Raw genomic sequence first — 20,661 nt, forward strand, 5'->3', positions numbered from 1 at the left:
CGAAGGGCAGTGAGGTGGCGAGAGGGAAGGGTGGATGCTGCGAGGACGGGGACAAGGTGGTGAAGGGGATGGCGGGGACGAGGGGGGTGAAGGGGACAGTGGGGACAGGGTGGTGAAGGGGACGGTGGTCCAGTGATGGGGCAGTGACGGGGACAGATTTTTTCCCCATGTCATTCTCTAATGCTGCTTTCCCTTTTCCATTGTAGCAGCAGACTCATCAGTCCCACTCTGTTTCTACAGGACTGCTCTGTTATATCCCAATAATACAGGATTCGAGTGGGCTTGTACAAGAACGAAAGATTAGATTCTTACCTTTGCTAATCTTTCTTGTAAATCCACACTCTATTTCTGGAATCCACCCTATAATATGCTGATTCGCCGATTGTCTGCCTTTGAAAGTACTGGTAAACTGGATTTAAATTTCCTGACCTTTCTAAGTATCCCATGCAAATGCATTTAGAACTTTCTTTTGGGGAGGGGGTTCCTCTGTAGCCCCCTTCTATATGTACAGGCTGTGTCTTTATATAGCACTATTTGTTTTGTTGTTCAGGTTCCTAACATTTAATGATCTGTTTCAATTGTTTATGATTGTTCTCACTTTCTTGTTCTGAGCAGATTTGACTTATTTGTTGGGGAGTGTCCCCGTACTCCTCTCTTTTGCCTTTGTCCTCTACAGATGTTCCTGGATGCTTTGTCACCAACTGATTTCCTGGGAAGCCAGTTCTAAGGGGAGGAGCTCAAGACTCTGTGTTATGAGGCTTCCTACAAGCTCTGGCGAGTATGGGAAAATAACCCAATAGTCCAAGAATAGAGTGTGGATTTACAAGAAAGAAGATTGGCAAAGGTAAGAACCTAATCTTTCATTAAATCACTTGAGACTAGTGTGTGCATGCTGCTTTGTATTTTATTAGGCATTTAGACCAACCACATTTGCTTAGATATTTAGACCTGCATTGCTGAGCAGGGCTTTTATGTTGCTTGCTCATATAGAATGAAAAAAAAAAACAAGCATTGAATTAGAGTTACCTGCCTGCACCACTCCTGAATGGCACTACCTGAAAGTGGCCCCTGGATACTGCCATCTCTGCGAATATATACTTCTCCCCGGTCTGTATCATATAGCACTGGCTCCCTTGCCTGCTTGCGAGGATGCACAGTCAGTTGGATGACCTTGAGAAACATGCTGTCAAATCCAGCCTTGATCACCGGGAGGAAGGTTAATGAATAAGCTTCAGGGAATACAGGAGGCTTGAATCCCTTTATCACAGAGTCCACTAATAGACGAACACGGTCCTCTTCTTTAGGAGTGCACTGTGTGCCTACGATGATACCGCTGTCGTCTACCCCAATAAAAATACTCCCACCCTCACTGTTCAAGAAGGCACATGTGTATTTGCGTATATGATGTTTGAAAGTCAAGCTTAGGTATTCCCCTCCCCCACGCTTGAATTCTACATTCCTGGTCTCAATACCCATAACTGCTCCATAAAATAGCTGCTTTTGGCCCTTGACCTCTAACTTGTGAATGGCACTATCTGATCGCGTGCCAGGCATGACAACAGCAGACCAGTCTAACCAGTTGCCCATGGGCATTTTGGTTCTGTTATCAGACAACAGCTGCATCTTCAAGAATTCATGAACCTTCTTTTTAGACTTCTTTTGAGGGAGCTCTTCATTGGGCGATTCATGGACATTTCCATGCTCAATTGCCTTTTATACAAAATAAGAATTAGTTAAATGACTTAGTCTACTTCTATAACTTAAAAATGTTAATTATTTTCACAGTAAGTTTCAAGTTTATTAAATTTTTGTTATGTACACAATATCAAAAACTTCAAAGCTTATAACATTTTAAAAATGAGGGGAAGAACAAAATTTTTTTACACAATTACATTCAAATTCTATCCATTCTAATACATTACTGGTACGGAAGGTGAAGGGGATGCACAGGGACAAACTCAGCCAGTTCTGTATCTGAAGGAAGGTCTCAAAGTATAAATAACTACATTAAAAATCTCTGCCCTCTGATTTGAAGCTTTGAGATATTTTTCCAATTTTTTTTTTTTGTTGGAGGGCACTATGGGAGAGAAGGTGGAGGGCTGTTTATTTATGGCCAAGCAACTTCCCCCTGTTCTCTTAATTTTTTTTTAGCTTAGTCTGAATCAAATCTCCATTAGTTTATATATACTGTAGTAGCATGAGCTTTCATGTGCAGATAAGCAGGGGGGGGGGTTCTCCTATTTTACATCTTTTTCACATTCTACTCCAGTTATTGCAGTGGAAATCCTTTGATGAGAGTTTCACAACAGAGCTTCTTCAGAAACCTGCAATCATTGTCCCTAAATTTGATTACTGACTGTCAATTTGAATGATAGCAGAGGATAGCCTAAGGATTGCTGCCTCTGTAGCACCCCCAGCAAGAGAATCACAAAGATCCCCTGCATAACAGTGTATATAACAGTTGCTAGGCCAATCGCTCCAGATTTACCAGCAATGGAGAAGGGTGACTTCGACTTCAAACGATTTTAGAAGTTTAAGATATGGACTCTGTTTACTGAGGTGGAGAGGGGAGGAGGGATTTGGGGGGTGATGGGCACAGTGGAGGGTCTAAAGCAGTGGTCTCAAACTCGCGGCCCGCCAGGTACTATTTTGAGGCCCTCAGTATGTTTATCATAATTACAAAAGTAAAATAAAACAGTTTCTTGATTATATGTCTCTTTAGCTATAAATGACAATATTATTATTAAGACTTAGCTAAAAGGAAAGATTTATAAACTATAAAGAGTTTTACCTTATACAAAATTGTAATTTCTTTAATAAGACATTAACTATTTTTTCTGATGTCCTCCAAGTACCTATAAATCCAAAATGTGGCCCTGCAAAGACCACTGGACTAAAGGATCTTTTGCTGGTTTAATAATCAGCATGGGTAGTTGGTTGTACTTGGTTAATAGTTGGGACACTGGTTTCAGTTTGCTGTGTCCTATGAGTTTCAAATAACAATAAAAACTTAATGAAACAAACAAAAAAAATTAGTACAAAGCTGTGCAGATGGTGATGTCACTGCTCTGGAGACTGCAATTATTACGGTAATAACAAATTTAAATTTGGAGATGGATGTCTGGAACTGCCTGCTAAGAGAAGAAACTGTCTGAAAAATGGACTCTGCTGTGGTGTAGATGAGAACTGTATATGAATTCAATAAAGCATGGGACAAGTACAGAAGATTAAAAGTTTCTACACAATATTAGAAGCAGATGAAACCATCAAGGCCACTTCTGGTGGAAACCATGTCCATACTGGCCTTGGGCATTGGTAGGCATGCCTAGTCGCCTCCACAGGCCTCCAGATGCCTATATTGTAGGTGTCTTTCGTGGCATGGATTTTTTTCAAAAACATGCATCCAGATTGGCTGGTGAGATGCTGGTAGGATGTCTACCACCGTCTACGATCGGGATGCCATTTGGAGAATTAGCCCCTGAGTTTTTAAGCTTTAATTTTGGTAAATTTTTTTTGTATATATATATATATATATATACACACAAGTACAGAAGATCTCAGAGGAAGAAGAAGGGATTGTAGTACCGTACTTAGTAGTAGATATGATTGAGCAGACTTTATAGTCTGTTTATTCCCCCTCCCCCTCAGTATTAAAAATGCATTGGCTAGCATGGATCCCTAAGCCTCCCCAGTTGAAAAGTTATTTCACTGGAAACCCCCCACCCCTCAGACCATGTAAACATGGGGAGGTTGGTGATGTACTTCCCTCCTTCAATGCCTGTACTCACCCATGCATGCTCAGTTCATGCATATGAACTGAGCATTTGCAGGGTGCGGGTATGTGTTAATGGAAGCATGCCGCCAACATCCCCAGTGTTGGCAAGACTCAGGGATTCTGGCAGACAGTGTCTTCAGTTGGTGGGGCTTGTGGATCTTCACTAGCTATACTGAGGATGTATGCCACCATTGGCTAGGCCTGAACCCAAAGTGGATGGGCCTCTGCCCACCTGTGGTACACCACTGCCTGAATACACTCAGGAAGAATAGGCACTTGACTCAAAATGGGGAAGATTGGAATCATTTTGTTTCCATCTATTTTATTGTGGATTGGTTTTCGTTTTTTTTTTGGTGATCCACTGAGAACACCATGAATTGGATATGCTATAAACATATTAGTTAATATTTTTAATTAAAAGTCTGGGGGGGGGCAAGATGGCGACTGAGCAAGACGTGTGAGCGAGAACTCTAGCTTCTGCAGTACAATTTTACTTGTGATCTGTTGCTTCTTATTTTCCTCATGCCTAAAAGAAGAGGGAGACCGAGGAGTAATCTTCCACTCCTTTCTGGTACATCTGTACCGCGTCAAACTACAATAACATCTTTTGTATTACCTTCAACGGCGTTGGGCATATCCACGGCTGTGCTGCAGGGAGGGCAGAGCTTGGAGGGCGATATTTCGCTTAGCCCGTTGGAACCTTAGCCTCCCCCGGCTCCCAGAGAGGCAGCGAAGGCGTACCTCTGCATGGAAGACTCTCGCTCTCAGCAGCAAACCTGGAAAGAGCGATCTCAATGCTTGCAGAAACATTGCAGCATAGCGGGGGGAAAGTGGTAACATAAGAACATAAGAACTGCCTTCTCCGGATCAGACCTTCGGTCCATCAAGTCCGGCGATCCGCACACGCGGAGGCCCTGCCAGGTGTACACCTGGCGTAATTTATAGTCCACCATATCCTTATATGCCTCTCTTAAGGAGATATGCATCTAGTTTGCTCTTGAAGCCTAGGACGGTCGATTCCGCCATAATCTCCTCTGGGAGGGCATTCCAGGTGTCAACCACTCTCTGAGTGAAACAGAACTTTCTGACATTAGTCCTGAACCTGTCCCCCCTTAGCTTCATTACATGTCCTCTAGTCCGTGTCAAATTGGACAATGTAAATAATCTTCTCTGCTCTATTTTGTCGATTCCTTTCAGTATTTTGAAGGTCTCGATCATATCCCCACGCAGTCTCCTTTTCTCAAGGGAGAACAATCCTAGTGTTATAAGTCTGTCCTCGTATTCCAGTTTCTCCATACCCTTCACCAGTTTTGTTCCTCGTCTCTGCACCCTCTCCAGCAGTTTTATATCCTTCTTTAGGTAGGGAGACCAATGTTGGACGCAGTATTCCAAGTGTGGTCTGACCATTGCCCTATAAAGCAGCATTATAACTTTCTCCGATCTACTCGAGATTCCTTTCTTTATCATGCCCAACATTCTATTTGCCTTCTTTGCCGCTGCCGCGCATTGTGCCGACGGCTTCAGGGTCCTATCTATCAGTACACCCAGGTCCTTTTCTTGTTCACTCCTCCCCAGAGTTGCACCTGACATTGTATACTCGTATTCCTTATTCTTATTGCCTAAATGCATTACCTTGCATTTCTCCACATTGAACTTCATCTGCCAATGTTGAGCTCAGTGGAGACCTGAGCCTGGGAGGCTTCCTACAGCTCGAACAAGAACAGTCTCTTATGCCCGATCTCAAGCCACTTTCTAAGCCCTAAGTGATTACACTAGACTCTCTCTGGGCTGCTATTGAAAACCTCCAAATGGTATAGTAACATAACATAGTAGATGACGGCAGATAAAGACCCGAATGGTCCATCTAGTCTGCCCAAAAGTAAGTTGTGAAGGGGTGTACCAACTTCATTACATTGTCTTTGAATGTCCCAACGAAAATTGCACAACTTGAACAGGGAACTCAGAAGCAAAATGAGAAGATTGGAGAAATTGAGAAAACTACAAACGAAATAACCGTTATTAAACAGCAGACTATGAGTAAAGCTTTTCTTTTAAGGAAAATTGAGAACTTAGGGCTCCTTTTACAAAGCCATGCTAGCGGGTTTAACACGCGTGACTTTTCATCACGCGCTGGCCGAAAAACTACCGCCTGCTCAAGAGGAGGCGGTAGTGTGCGCTATTACGTGCGTTAAACCTCTAGCGCGGCTTTGTAAAAGGAGCCCTTAGAAAATCAGAACAGGAGTTTAGATTTGAGATTCCTGAACTTTCCTGTTCCTAAATATATGCCTCCGAGGGAAAATTTTTAAGAATTTCCTGACTACCGTATTGAAAGTTCCGGAGTCCAATTTTCCTCCAATACAAAAAAAAAATATATTTTCTGGAAAGGACTCTTAAAGATAAGAATGAAGCTGGAGAAGGCCAAGATGTTACAGCTTTACTGGAATCATTAAATATTGAATCATCTGGACACGCCACGTTGTTGGCTACTTTTGTCTTTCACCAAGATAAAGATACGGGGCTCCTTTTATCAAGGTGCGTTAGGGGTTTAGCGCGGAGGAATACCGCGCGTTAAACCGCCTGCCGCGCTAGTCGCTAACGCCTCCATTGACGAAGCGTTAGTTTTTTTGGCTTGCCGCAGGGGTTAGCGCGTGATGAAATGTCCGACGCGCTAACCCCGCTAGCGCACCTTGATAAAAGGAGCCCAGGGTTTTGAAGTTGTATTATATAACCTGAAGCAAATTTCCTACTTAGGTGAAAGAATATACATCTAACTGTTCCCTCTAAGCTGAGCAGGAGTCCTCCACCCACAGTCTCACCAATAGAGGGTGCTGTTTTACTGTCACATTTTTCAATTGTGAGGGACAGGCAAGTTCTGCAGGACTCCAGGGAACATACCTGTCCTTAGCGACTGAAAATATTCCACCCCCTAGTGGTAGCAATGCAGCTGGAGGACACCTGCTCAGCTTAGAGGGAACACTCCCGGATGTCTCTAAGTGGACCCAAGCTAGGAGAAAGGAATTTTTAGTTTATCGAGATAAAGTTCTTTCTTTGGGTGCTTCATTGAAATTGAGATTTCCATGTAAATGTTTCATTTCCTACCAGGATGTTAGATATATCTTTTATGCTCCAGTTCAGCTCTGTTTCTTTTTAGACAACATCGTATGATTTTTCTCATTCATGAAACCAGTTCACCAGTATTTTTCTCTTTCGATCTCTCACAACCACTTTCTTCTTTCTCTTACCCTCCCAATGTACTTTCCTTTTATGTACTTTTCTTGAAAAATTGTATTTCTGCCCTCCATTCCTATTGTTTCTCAAGTTTAATTACCCCTGTTGGTCTAGTTATAAATATTATGTATCAGTGATTTCTTTAAAATCTCATTTTTATTTTTGTAAAACGCTTTGTAATTTGAAAAGCGTTTCATCAAATAATTTGAATAAACTTGATAAAACTTGATAGAGGGAAAGGGGATTTAATTCATTTGCAGCTTAGAGGGGAAATGGTGTAAGGACCAAGCCAGTGAAGAAACTTGAAAGATTTTGCTCAATTTCTTTAGTTGAAAGTTTTTCTTCTTTTTTTTTTTGTATTTCTCTCCCTGGAAGATTTGTAACTTGCCCCCAGTCAGCTTGAGGACTATTGGCTCCTTTTACTAAGCTGCGATAGCGTTTTCAGCGCGCGCAGAATTGCCGTGCGTGCTAAACCAGCACTACGTGGCTAGAACTAATGGCAGCTCAATGCTGGTGTTAGCATCTAGCGTGCATGGTAATTCTGCGTGCGCTAAGCATGCGCTAAAACCGCTATTGTAGCTTAGTAAAAGGAGCCCTATGTTATGTATTATATTTTTAAGAACATAAGAACATAAGCGTTGCCTCTGCCGGGTCAGACCAGGGGTCCATCGTGCCCGGCAGTCCGCTCCCGCGGCGGCCCCCCAGGTCCATGACCTGAAAGTGTTCCCTTCCCAAACTGAAATATCCATACCCTATTCGCTCAATGTCCTGTACGGTAAACCTCTATCTGTACCCTGTTATCCCCTTCGCTTCCAGGAAGTCATCCAGTCCCTTTTTGAACCCCAGAATTGTACTCTGTCTTATTACCTCTCCGGGAAGCGCATTCCAGGTGTCCACCACCCTCTGAGTGAAGAAGAACCTCCTTGCATTCGTTATGAATCTGTCTCCTCTCAGTTTTTCTGAATGACCTCTTGTTTTAGTTGTCCCTGCTAGTCTAAAGAATCTGTCCCTCTCCACCTTCTCTATGCCTTTCATGATTTTATAAGTTTCTATCATGTCCCCTCTCAGTCTCCGCTTCTCCAGGGTAAAGAGCCCCAGCCTGTCTAACCGTTCGGCATATGAAAGGTTCTCCATACCCTTTATCATCCTCGTTGCCCTCCTCTGGACCCTTTCGAGTATTGCCATGTCCTTCTTGAGGTATGGCGACCAGTATTGGACGCAGTATTCCAGATGTGGGCGCACCATTGCTCGATACAGTGGCAGGATAACTTCTTTTGTTCTGGTAGTGATACCTTTTTTGATAATGCCCAACATTCTGTTCGCTTTTTTTGAGGCCGCTGCACATTGTGCCGCCGGCTTCATTGTGTTATCTACCAATACCCCCAGATCTTTTTCCTGGCTGCCTTTCCCGAGTACCCTCCCTCCCATCGTATAGCTGTACATGGAGTTCCCCTTTTCTTTTTTGGTTAATTGGGTTTATTGTATTATATATGTTTTTTCTTTCAAAGTTTATGCTTTGTATTAACTTGAAAATTATAAATTTTTCAAACAAAAGTTTGGACAGGGAACTGCAAAGGCAAAAATAAAGGAAGATTTAAAATGCTATCCAAGATAGACAATGAGGCTCAAATTCTCTAAATGATTCCCCCTTTTTTTGGAAATGGTTTTTAAGGGTGATGAGGCGGAGGAATTGAAAGAAAACTCAGTGAACCTGGAGATGTAATAAGCTAAACTGACAAGTTAAAGAGTAATAAATCACCTGGACCTGGGACATTCACGTGGGATCCCTACGAGGGTCGAGTTAAGGAACTAGGTCATTAGCACTCAGGCTTAATGAGGTGGGTCAGTAGAGTGGGCAGACTTGATGGGCTGTAGCCCTTTTCTGCTGTCATCATCATCTTTCTATCCCAGGGTACTGAAAGAACTCAAACACGAAATTGCTGATCTATTAGTGATCTGTAACCTGTTGCCAAAATCGTCTGTAGTATCCCTTTTAAAAAGGGCTCCAGGAGAGATCCAGGGAATTACAGACTGGTAAGCTTGACCTCAGTGCCAGGCAAAATAGTGGAAACATTTATAAAAAATAAAATTGTGGAACATGTAGACAAACATGATTTAATGAGACAGAGTCAGCATGGGTTCAGCTGAGGGAGGTTTTGCCATACCAATTTCTTGACTTCTTTGAAGGTGTGAATAAACATGTGGATAAAGGTGAGTTGGTTGAAGTAGTGTATCTAGATTTTCAGAAAGCTGTTGACAAAGTTCCTCGTGGGAGGCTCCGGAGAAAATTAAAGAGTCATGGGTTAGGAGGCAATGTTCAATTGTGGATTAAGAATTGGTTATCAGACCGAAAAGAGAAGGTAGGGTTAAATGGCTATTTTTCTCAATGGAGGAGGGTAAATGGGTGCAGGGATCAGTGCTGGGACCGGTGCTATTTACCTTATTTATAAATGATCTGGAAATTGGAACTACGAGTGAGGTGATTAAATTTGCAGATGACACTAAATTGTTCAAAGTTGTTAAAATACATGCGACTGTGATCAACTGCAGGAAGATCTTAGGAAATCGGAAGACTGAGCATCCAAACGGTAGATGAAATTTGATGTGGACAAATGCAAAGTGATGCACATTGGGAGGAATAATCCAAATCATAGTTACCGGATGCTAGAGTCCACCTTGGGGAGTCAGCAACCCAGAAAAAGATCTAGGTGTCATCATAGACAATACGCTGAAACCTTCCGCTCAATCTGCAGTGGCAGCCAAAAAAGCAAATATTGCTGGGAATTATTAGAAAAGGGATGGTAAACAGGACTAAGAATGTAATGTAATGTAATGTAATTTATTTCTTATATACCGCTACATCCGTTAGGTTCTAAGCGGTTTGTAGAAAATATACATTAAGATTATAAATGAGAAGTAAGAAGGTACTTAAAAAATTCCCTTACTGTCCCGAAGGCTCACAATCTAACTAAAGTACCTGGAAATTAATAAAGAAGAGAAAATAAAGATGGTTGAAAAAAGAAAAATTCTATGTGAACTTATAGGATGGAAATTAAACTGACAGTGAAGAACTGTATGAAAAATACATATGAATGCAGTTAGAGAGGGTAGGTTACAATCTATTTATGGTATTTGTTTAATTGGAAGGTGTTAAGGTGGGTAATTTGGGGGAAGGTTATCTGAAGGTAGGTGAATCTTCTGGAGGTAAAAGAGGAGGGGTTAAGATATTTGGATGAATTTTTTGAAAAGCAGGGTTTTGATTTCTTTTCTGAATGTTTTGAAGTTGTCTGATATTGTCATAAGATTGGATAAGATAAGATAAGAGAATGTGATAATGTCTCTGTATCGCTCAATGGTGCAACCTCAACTTGAGTATTGCATTCAGTTCTGGTCTCCTTATCTCAAAAAATATATAGTGGCACTAGAAAAGGTTCAAAGAGTGACCAAGATGATAAAGGGGATGGAAATCCTCTTGTATGAGGAAAGACTGAAGAAATTAGGGTTCTACAGCTTGGAAAAGAGACAGCTGAGGGGAGATATGATTGAAGCATACAAAATCCTGAAACCAATAGGAGGAAATATTTTTTCACTCAGAGAATAGTTAAGCTCTGGAATGTGGTAAGTGCGGTTAATGTAGCTAATTTTAAAAAAAGGTTTGGACAATTTCCTAGAGGAAAAGTACATAGTTTGCTGTTGAGACAGACATGGGGGAAGCCACTGCTTGACCTGGATTGGTGGCATGGAATGCTGCTACTATTTGGGTTTTTGCCAGGTACTTGTGACTTGGATTGGCCTCCGTGAATACTGGATTCTGGGCTAGATGGACCCATTGGGCTGACCCAGTAAGGCTATTCTCATGTTCTAACATTTTTAGTTGAGTTTGAAAATGCCTACCAGCGCCTAAAAAAATTGGAGCCAGAATCGCGCCTTCGTAGGTCCTTTAGGCCGGAAGTGGCATTAGGCGGCCTAAAGCACCTCTCTGTGAATCTGTAGGTGTGATTCACGTCATAGGTAGGTACCGTAAATATTGGCCAGTAAAAACCCTGGCTTACATTTACCATGCCTGCCTTTGCCAGAGGCACAATTCTGTACCCGGTGCCATCGTGTGATTGACACGTGATCGGCGGCCTATTTTAAGGTGGCTAACAACAATGGCACAAGTTACAGAATCCAGGCCTAAGTCTCTAACTCTATAAACCTGAAAGCAGTTTTACACTTAAGCATGCAAGTTATAGAATAATGTCAGTTGTGCATGTAAATGCTAATTGGCAAAACTACCGATTTTGCTCTAATCGATGTTAACACTAATTGGCAGTAAGTAACAGTTTCACATGTAACTGCTCTTAGGGCTAGATTCACTAACCTGCCCGATCGTGCCCGATCCAAAGCCGACCCGCGGCAGGCTGACGAATTCACCAAGAGTCAGCATGCAAATGGCAAGCGATCGGAGGAACGCCTCCCATCGACCACATGGATCGCTAGTGAGCAATCCTGAAGTATGCGCAGACCATCTTCTTCGTCTGTAGATGGTCTGTGCATGCTTACAGACCTGCGAGCTGTTTTGTTGTTTTTTTTTTTTTTTAACTTTTTTAATAATTTGCGAGCCCGTGGTTTTAACCTGCTTTAAACCCGCGGGTTAAAACCATGGTCTTGCAATGCGGGGGGAAGGGCAGGAGAGTCGGGGCGGCAAGACAGATTCGGGGCGCAGGGCGGCGAGTCGGGGCAGAGAGCAGGGCGGCAAGAGGCGAGCCAGGGCGGCAAGGCAGGAGAAGTCGGCAGAGAGCAGGAAAGGTCGTGAGCGACTGGTACTCACCAGTAACTTCTTTTTTGATTGGCCAGCCCAGTCGGTGTTCCTGAAAAGGTTTAGCGAATCGCGCCCTTCCTGCTTTGCCTGCCGTTTCCCCTCATTTGCAAGCACGGATCGGAATTGGATCGGCCACGCGGTTAGTGAATCGGGGGGTCGCAAACCGATTGGTACATGATCAGTAAGCTTTGTGAATCTAGCCCTTTGTCAGGATTCTGCAAATTATTCATGCAAAATCCAGAGTCTGCAACTTCAAGTGCATGCATTAAGCAGAGCAGCCTCTTGCCTACCTGTCTATATGACGTTTTCCTCTGACTTGTTTCCCCAACAATCAATGTTTCTCCTTTCATTACTAACTTCTCCAGCAGACTCTGATTCAAGACCGATGTTTGCTGCAGCTGTTTCAGTGCCATCTGATACATGCTTTCGGAGTCCAGGTGGACCAGTGCATAAGCAGAGCTCTCATTCTTCACTATCTGTATGTTCTGCTTTTGAAGGATGACGTTAACGCCAGTTAGCATTTCCTGGAGCATGCTGCACAAACGCTCCTGGGAATATTCTGTATTCAGATGGCCCACAAACAAAGATAAGAAAGGGAGTTGCTTTGGTAAGTTCTCTATTTCAAGCATCTCCTTAGTTGGAGATATCCTGTCCGGTTTAGACCTATCCACACTTGTAGGCGGCAACTCTGCTGTAGATGTATTAGCAGTCAGGAGTTTCTCAGCACTTGCACATGTCTCCTCCAACATGGACACTGATGCTTTTACGGATGACTCCTCCGATTTGGACATTTCCTCAGTAGTGGATGTGTCTGCTGATATTGGCATGTAATTTCTTGAATTTGTCTTCTGCTTTACAGGGAGTTCCGCCATGAGTTGAGCTGAGGAGTTCTAATCTAAGGTAAATTTTAGGAAGACATTTTCATCTCTGCTATCTCATACAAATTAAGGGTCCAACATTCAGCCAGCCGCTGTGAGCCTTTGCTCACTGCTGACAGAGTTATTCCCAGATATTGAAAGCTGGGACCTATGCAGGCTTTAAGTCGATATTCAACACTTAAGTGGCCATGGGTTGGTGCATTAAAAATAGGACAGACTTTTATGTGGTCCCGTTTATGCACTAAACCTGGCTGCTCAAAGGCTGAATATTAACCCTTAAGTGGCCAAATGCTGGCTCCGCCTCTGGAAAGCCCCCCCAACATAGCTTTGAGTTAGGTGTAGAGAGTTGCACGGGGACAGAAATCCCACCCATCCCCGCCAGGATGCTCTCCATCCCTACCCGTCCCCGCCAGGATCCTCTCCGTCTCCACCCATCCCTGTCAGGATCCTCTCTGTCCCCACCCATCCCCGTATGGAATTACCTCCATCCCCGTCCGTCCCCATAAAAAGCAACAATTACTTCTGACAAGATCATCAATTCCACAGTTTCTTTTGCTGTTTTCCTTGTGGAATCTCTTTGGTGGAATCCTTTTTTTGTTTTCTGTTCAGGGAATTAACTTATAAACCCCCTCTTTTACCAAGGCTGACGTGTCCATTATATTATATGGACGAACCCTGCTTCCAAAGCCTTCCATCCCCGTGGGAGTCCCATTGGCTAGAGGGGTGTCCCTGTGGAAGTCCCGTGGGCCAGAGGGGGGGTCCCCATGGGAGTCCCGTGGGTTAGGAGGGATTCCTGCAGGACCCGTGGGATTCCCGCGATCCCCATTCCCTTGCAGACCTCTAGTTAGGTGCTAACCGGAAATTTCAGTGGCACTTAGCCTGTTAAGTGCCACTGAAAATTAGCACTTAAGCCCAACCAATCTATTAATCAATCAGGAGCCAGCTAAACCACTTTGAATATTGGACCCTAACTGAATAAGCTTCAGTTTACTTTCAAAATTGAAACCATTTAAATACTTTTATAGCATATTTGAAAGTCCAGAATATTAATCTAAAAATTAGACCAATAGAAATAAAAGTGATTTAAATGGATAAAGGTAAGATTAAAAATCCAATTATACCTATACCTCCAAATCCTGTATATGGTGTAGCCAATGTACATGCACAACTTAATTGCACTAATCTGCACCAGTTGGCAACTAACACCTCATAACTGATGCTAATTGGGACTAATTAAATGTTACTACTACTGCTATTATTTCTAAAGCGTACCAATGCTAATTATTTCTATAGCACTGTAGAGAATCACAAAGAAGAAGACAGTCCCTGCTTGAAAGAGCTTACAATCTAAACTAGGGGTGTCCAACCTGCGGCCCCGTGAAGTATTTTGTGCAGCCCCGGTCGAGGGCGATGCAGTGTTTTCCTCTGCTGCCCCCAGGTGTTTACCGTCTTGCCGGCTCTCTCCTCTGTCTTGCTGCAACATTTGCGCGTTTTGTGCGGCCCTAGAAACATTTTTTTCGGCCAGTGTGGCCCAGGGAAGCCAAAAGGTTGGACACCTCTGATCTAAACAGACAAACAGGATGTCATAGATACAGTTAAGGGGAATGGTTAATCAACTGGCTGGGTTGGTGATTAGAGGAGTAGGATTGAAGGCTATATCAAAAAGGTGGGTTTTCAGTCTGCTTTTAAACAAGGGAAAGGGCTTGGTGAACAAACTCGGGTAATTTATTCCAGGCATAGGGGTCAGCTAGATGATAGGAACGAAGTCTGGAATTGGCAGTGGAGGAGAAGGGTACAGCTAAGAGCGGCTGATCTGAGGAACGGAGTTCTCTAGGAGGTATATAAGGAGAGAGAAGAGATATTGAGGGGCAGCAGAATGAACATACAGTACTTGTAGGGCAGCGATAGGAGCTTGAACTGTATGTGAAGGCGGATAGGAAGCCAGTGAAGTGACTTAAGGAGTGGGGTGACATGAGTGTAGTAGGTTGGTAGAAGTTGAGTCGTGCAGCAGAGTTTTGCACAGATTGAAAGGGGGAGAGGCGGCACTGTGGGAGACCAGTTAGAAGTAGATTGCAGTAATCTAAGTGTGAGGCTTTGAAAGTGTGGACAAGGGTCCAGGTAGTGCGTGCACAACTCAGAGTGATTCTATAAAACGTATGCACCAGTTGCCATGCGCAAATTTGAAAAGGGGCAGATCAAGTGTGTTCCTATAAGCTATGCACATTGTTATAGAATCCTCCTGATCCATGCACAACTTAGGCAGAGGCATTTAGGCCTGGTTTTAGTTGACTTAAATGCCTACACCTAAGTTGTGTGTCACACACAGCCACTATGCGCAATTCTATAAAAGGTGCGTGCCCCTTGTAGAATCACAGCAAATCATAGTCAGGCATAGCGTCAATACGTCTATTGACGTTTCACGTACTGCAGTTTTAATCCAAAGGCATTCCCTTCTGGTCAGCGCCATTTTCAACGTTGCCTGACAAGTTTCAAGTTTATTAAAAATTTGATATACCACCTTATCATTTATTTCAAGGTGGTTATACATTTTAAAATAGGGTAAAAACAGATAATACAATTATATATACCTTAAACAAAATATATATACAAGATTAGACAAAACAATGACATAGACGATTAGACAAACAGGTACGAGTGGAAAAAAGGGGAGAACTACAATAATTAAAGAAAAGTAAGATATAAAGGTATAAACAAAAGGGCGAGATTACAAAACAAGTAAGCCCAATACAAGTGGACTTATAAAAGATAAAAAAAGTTTTTAGAATCCTTAAAAGGACATTTACACTTGAAAGGCATCTTTGAAAAGGAATGTGTTAAGAAAAAATTTAAATTTCTCAAGATTGGTTATCTTTCTTAGAGCATTTGGTGCCGAATTCCAGAGAGTTGGGGCAAATACTGAAAAGCTAGTGTTTCTTCTAGTGTTAATATGGTTCAAGGTTGGGATTGCTAATAAATTTTGCTCCGAGGAATGAAGAAAACGTGATGTTGCGTATGGTATCAAAAACTTATGAATGAATTCTGGCTGTCCAGTGTTTCTCATTTTAAAAGTCAATAATAGAGTTTTATAGATGATACGGTGATGGATGGGAAGCCAATGGGCTTTTATGAGAAGAGGAGTTACGTGGTCGAAATGTCTCTTCCCCCCCTCACTCGAATTGGGTCAGGGGAGATTTTCTCTCTTGTTTGCCATTTTCCAGTACTCCTCTATTGGTTTTTTTTGTAGTTGAGATCATTTTAACACCTCATAATTGACGCTAATTGGCACCAATTAGAAGTTACATGCACAACTAGGTAGTCGCATTCTATATAGTGCTCCAAGTCAGTTCTATTGCTTGAATCTGAAAAAAAGAGGCGTGGCCAGTGGAGGAGCATGAGCAGATCATGGGTATTTCTAGAAGTTAGGCGCACTTGTTATAGAATACATCCAATCCATGCACAAGTTAAGCACAGGTATATAGGCCTGCTTTTCCTTAGCCCAAATGGGTGCACCTAAAAGTTATGTTATTATAAATATCTATAGGTGAAACTGGGATAAATAGTATAAATAAATAACTCCACTCTATTTAACTGAAAAGTCAAATCTAATGGAAGAAAAAGCCTCAGGTCTTATCTGGTAGAGCATAAAGCTCAAACCACCTCCTCCCACATCATTGGCCAAAAGAACTGTTTAGAACGACTATGTGCCGTTTAAATTTTAGGAGCTGAGATTCAAAACAACAGCATAAGTTAATGTGTTACTGGACTTATTATGGTGTCCTGTATGCAGCCAACGTTTCACAGGTATCAGCCGTTTCTTCAGGGCTCCCGGACTTTCATATTGCCTTATACAATTTGAGCTGTTGCTTCTCCGATTTCACCAGCGTCCGGGAGCCCTGAAGAAACGACTGATACCCGTGAAACGTTGGCTGCATACAGGACACCATAAGTCCAGTAACACATTAACTTATTCTGTTGTTTTGAATCTCAGCTCCTTCTTAAATTTAAACGGCACATAGTCATTCTAAACGGAAGCTTTTTGGGCCAATGTCGTGGGCGGAGGTGGTTTGAGCTTTATGCTCTACCAGGTAAGACCTGAGGCTTTTTCTTCCGTTAGATTTACCTAAAAGTTATGTTGCACACTGGTGCTTAGCGTGATTCTATAAGGTGCATATACCTTTTATAGAATCACGGTCTAGTTGGTGCCAATTTTTGGGATTATATATATATATATATATAACCTTGACTGTATAAGTTGGTTAACTCACTCTATTTCCCTCTCCTTAATTTCATTCTTTACAATGATGTAATAATTTTAAGCTTGGGTCTTTTATTATCCCAAATTAGAATAGTTGCAAAATATATGATATTCAGTTTAGTTTTCCACTAAATTTAGGTCAAGAAATTCAGTGATAATAAATGTGGCCAAACTCAGGTTATTTTTTCACCCTTACCAGCAAAATATGTGAGCATGAATTAGGTATGCTGGTACTCTCATCCTCTTTGCTGCAATATGAAATATAGACTAAGTGCTGGAAGCTTTTATTTGGGGGCTTAGGAGGTATAACTCTTAAAATGAGATGCACCAAAGTTATTACTCTATAAAAGGAAAACTGCTTCAAATTATCATGCTGGATAAAGGGAGAAAACAATGAAGACACATTTCCCTGGAAACACTCACCAGTCACCGAGAATTTAGAACACCTTCTACCTGAAATGGCAAGTTATATTTGGTGTTTCTGTGAAGCTAGTTCCAGTGTGTAGACACAATTATAGTGGCCTAGTGTCTCAGCAAATGGATGCCTTTCTCATGAGTCAAGTAACTTCCTTATTCCATCCATGAATATGCCAAGGAACCTCACCATCAAAATTCTGCATTGTGATGTAATCAAATGTCATTCATCCAGCTGCTTGCCTGTAACAGATGCCCAATGTAACCTCAAATTGCTAGTTTCCCAGAAGGAAGAACGAGAAACAGGGGCAGATCAGGTTTTCAGGACTTACCAAATGAATATGCATGAGATCTATTTGCATACACTGGAAGCAATGCATGCAAACAGATCTCATGCAAATTCATTGGAGAAATCCTGAAAATCCAACTGGATTGCGGCCCTCGAGAACCAACATTGGAAAACCCTGAAAAAGGATAAGGAGCATGATTGAGTTTCATGCAAGTAAGTTTTATACTCTCACCATCTTATTCCTCTTGATGCATTCTATCATTCCTCTTTCATTTGTTCTATCCAATCTCATTACTTTCCTTTCCCTTCCCACTACCCTCCAAACTTATAAGGGGTATATGTGGAGATGTATATCTGGCATCCTTTATATAAGTTCACAGCAGTACCCTCTAAAGGCACCCCACTGTTCTGTTGGCATGTCTATGTGGCCAGTCCATTAGAATGGTGGCCTCTCCTACATCTAAATCAGGGGTGTCAAAGTCCCTCTCCGAGTGCTGCGATCCAGTCCAGTTTTCAGGATTTCCCCAATGAATATGCATGAGATCTATTTGCATGCACTGCTTTCACTGTATGCTAATAGAGCTTATGCATATTCATTGGGGAAATCCTGAAAACCCGACTGGATTGTGGCCCTCAAGGAGGGACTTTGACACCCCTGATCTAAATGGTGCTGATTTGGATGTTTCTAACTTGGCCTTTTGTGGTCAAAAATGAATAAAATTAGACATCTTGGTGGTCTAGACATTTTGGCGGCCAAGATATCCAAGGAGGTGATTGTCGAGAAAAAAAAAAAATTTGGATGTCCTGTCAAAAATGGATGTTTCCGTGCTTCCGAATTTGGATGTTTAGCGGTAAAAGTCCAAATTGGACTTGTACGTCCTTTTCAAAAATCGCCCTCCATGACTGTGCCTGAATTCAAGAAAGCCTGGGACAGACATGTGGGATCTCTCAGGGAGAGGAAGATAGCAGATGGGCAGACTGGATAGGCCATTTGGCCTTTATTTGCTATCATGTTTCTATGTTTCATTAGTTGCAGCTGCTTCTTACACTCTTACTGGTCTCTTTTCGAAACAGGATTCAGGGCTAGACCCTTGACTTGACCCAGTACGGAAACTCTGATGTTCTGAAGTAGTGGTTGTTTAGCTGCTTGCCCTTGCTGTTAAGAAGTTTATTTTTGAAACTGTTTCATGGTAGACTTATTATTTTCAATTTGCTGATTTTGAGTTTATCTCATTCACTGTATTTATGTTTATATTTGGTCTTTTTACTACTGTTAACACAATTGTGCGTTTTGTGTTGAATTATACCTACTGTACACCACCTTGGATGAATCACTTCATAAAGGCAGCTAATAAATCACTGGATAGTCATGATGACAAGCTAAAGGGACAATAGTTAAAATCAACATCTTTCCAGTATTACCAGTACAATATACACTCAATCATATTTTCAGTATTATTGGTGCTGTAGACACTCCACTAAAACCATTTTATACTGCATGCACATGTATTTGATTTAGCACTGAACCCCATCTGCTTTTGGTTGCATTTTTTTCACAGAGCAGTTGCACTGTGCCCTTCCTGCAAAAGCTTCTGTAATAACCAGACACTCCCATTTTATTTAATCAAAATGCCATGGATTTATTTTTTATTTTGTATTAATTAGTAAACAACTTAATGCAAAATATGTTCAGAGAAAAATATTTGACTAAACATGTTCTGCTATATTGCAATATGAACTGGTTATTAAAGCACTCTGACAGATGGTAACATATAAGTGACAGAAAGGACAGACACAAGAGTGACAGGGGTCTTCAAATGACAATATTCTGTCGAGATTCTGGAGCTCCTCTATGTATGTATAGCAATCAACATGTTATCCCAAGACTTGGGAATGCTCGCATACACATACAGCAGTGAAGCTATACTATAGAGAAGCATGTGACGTCTGGCACTAAGGTTTTTGAATTTTTTTTTTTTTTTTTTTTACACCTTTTGGATAAGATCAAATATATTGTTCAAGTCCTGAGCTGAAACCAGTCTGCCTCTTGGCCTTCTGACTGAGGGTGAGAACCTGTGTGTGTGTGTGTGTGGGGGGGGGGGGGGGTCTATGTGTGAAGGTTTAAAAGCCTGACATGTTTCCATTGAGGCTATGGAGCTGTTTGGGCCCTGACCTAAATTTGAGGATTAAACTGGGTAAAAAGGAAGAGTATAATGCTTTGGGAATCAAACACAAATTAAGTCCAATAACCAAAATTCCGTGTTGCAGTAATGCTTCCTATTCTGGTCCTCAAATCTCAATTAATGGGGCTGGGATTGAGGCTATCCACCATGATCATATATGAGATATTTGCATAAACATTATGGATACTCTGAAAATGAAAGATGATGAACCATGATCCTTAAGTACAATAGACTCTCAGTTAACCGGCACCCATAGGAATTGGTAGATGCCATATTAATGTAGTTTCTGGTTATACCGTACCATAAACTCTTCCATACAAACTACCAGACATGTAGTAGGCAAAGCGTGGGCGTACTCAGGTGTGGCATGCCAAGTTTACACTTAAATTTTCACCAGAAATTGATTTTATTTTCATTTAAAATATTACAGTATTTCTTTGACTTTTTCTGGTTGCTTGAGATCCGGTTAAAAGAGAGTCTACTGTACTACAGATCTGTTTTCCGAAGCAACCAAATTATGCACATCAGCTGTACCCTTGGTTCAGATACATAAGTTGTCATAGATATTCACAGTACCATCCTGAAAACAAACCTTGTTTGAAGCACTCAAGGGAGAGCATTCACTATCCCTGCAGCAGATTATTTATTCCCTTTACGTCACTATTGGGCAATACATTTACAAACTAATGTCCCAAAATGGTGAAACATTAATCAAAAACAACAAATAGAAGCACTATAAACTTAAAACCACTTTATAAACTGCCTGAAGGAGCTCAGAACCATGAGATGGTGTAATGAATACGACCAGGGTAAAACCCTGATTAGTGTTTCAAAT

General features: G+C 41.8%; 1 protein-coding gene across 1 annotated transcript; it reads right to left on the reverse strand.

Annotated features, from left to right (window-relative positions):
* Positions 1-969: 969 nt before the first annotated feature.
* Positions 970-12,679, reverse strand: LOC117364836 (schlafen-like protein 1). Its single transcript, XM_033954505.1, has 2 exons — positions 12,098-12,679; positions 970-1,710 (listed from the first exon to the last, which is right to left on the reverse strand). The coding sequence occupies exons 1-2, from the start codon at positions 12,677-12,679 to the stop codon at positions 970-972; spliced, it is 1,323 nt and encodes a 440-aa protein (XP_033810396.1).
* Between the last annotated feature and the right edge of the window lie 7,982 nt (positions 12,680-20,661).

This window comes from Geotrypetes seraphini, chromosome 8, assembly GCF_902459505.1.
Source record: "Geotrypetes seraphini chromosome 8, aGeoSer1.1, whole genome shotgun sequence".
Taxonomy (NCBI): Eukaryota; Metazoa; Chordata; class Amphibia; order Gymnophiona; family Dermophiidae; genus Geotrypetes; species Geotrypetes seraphini.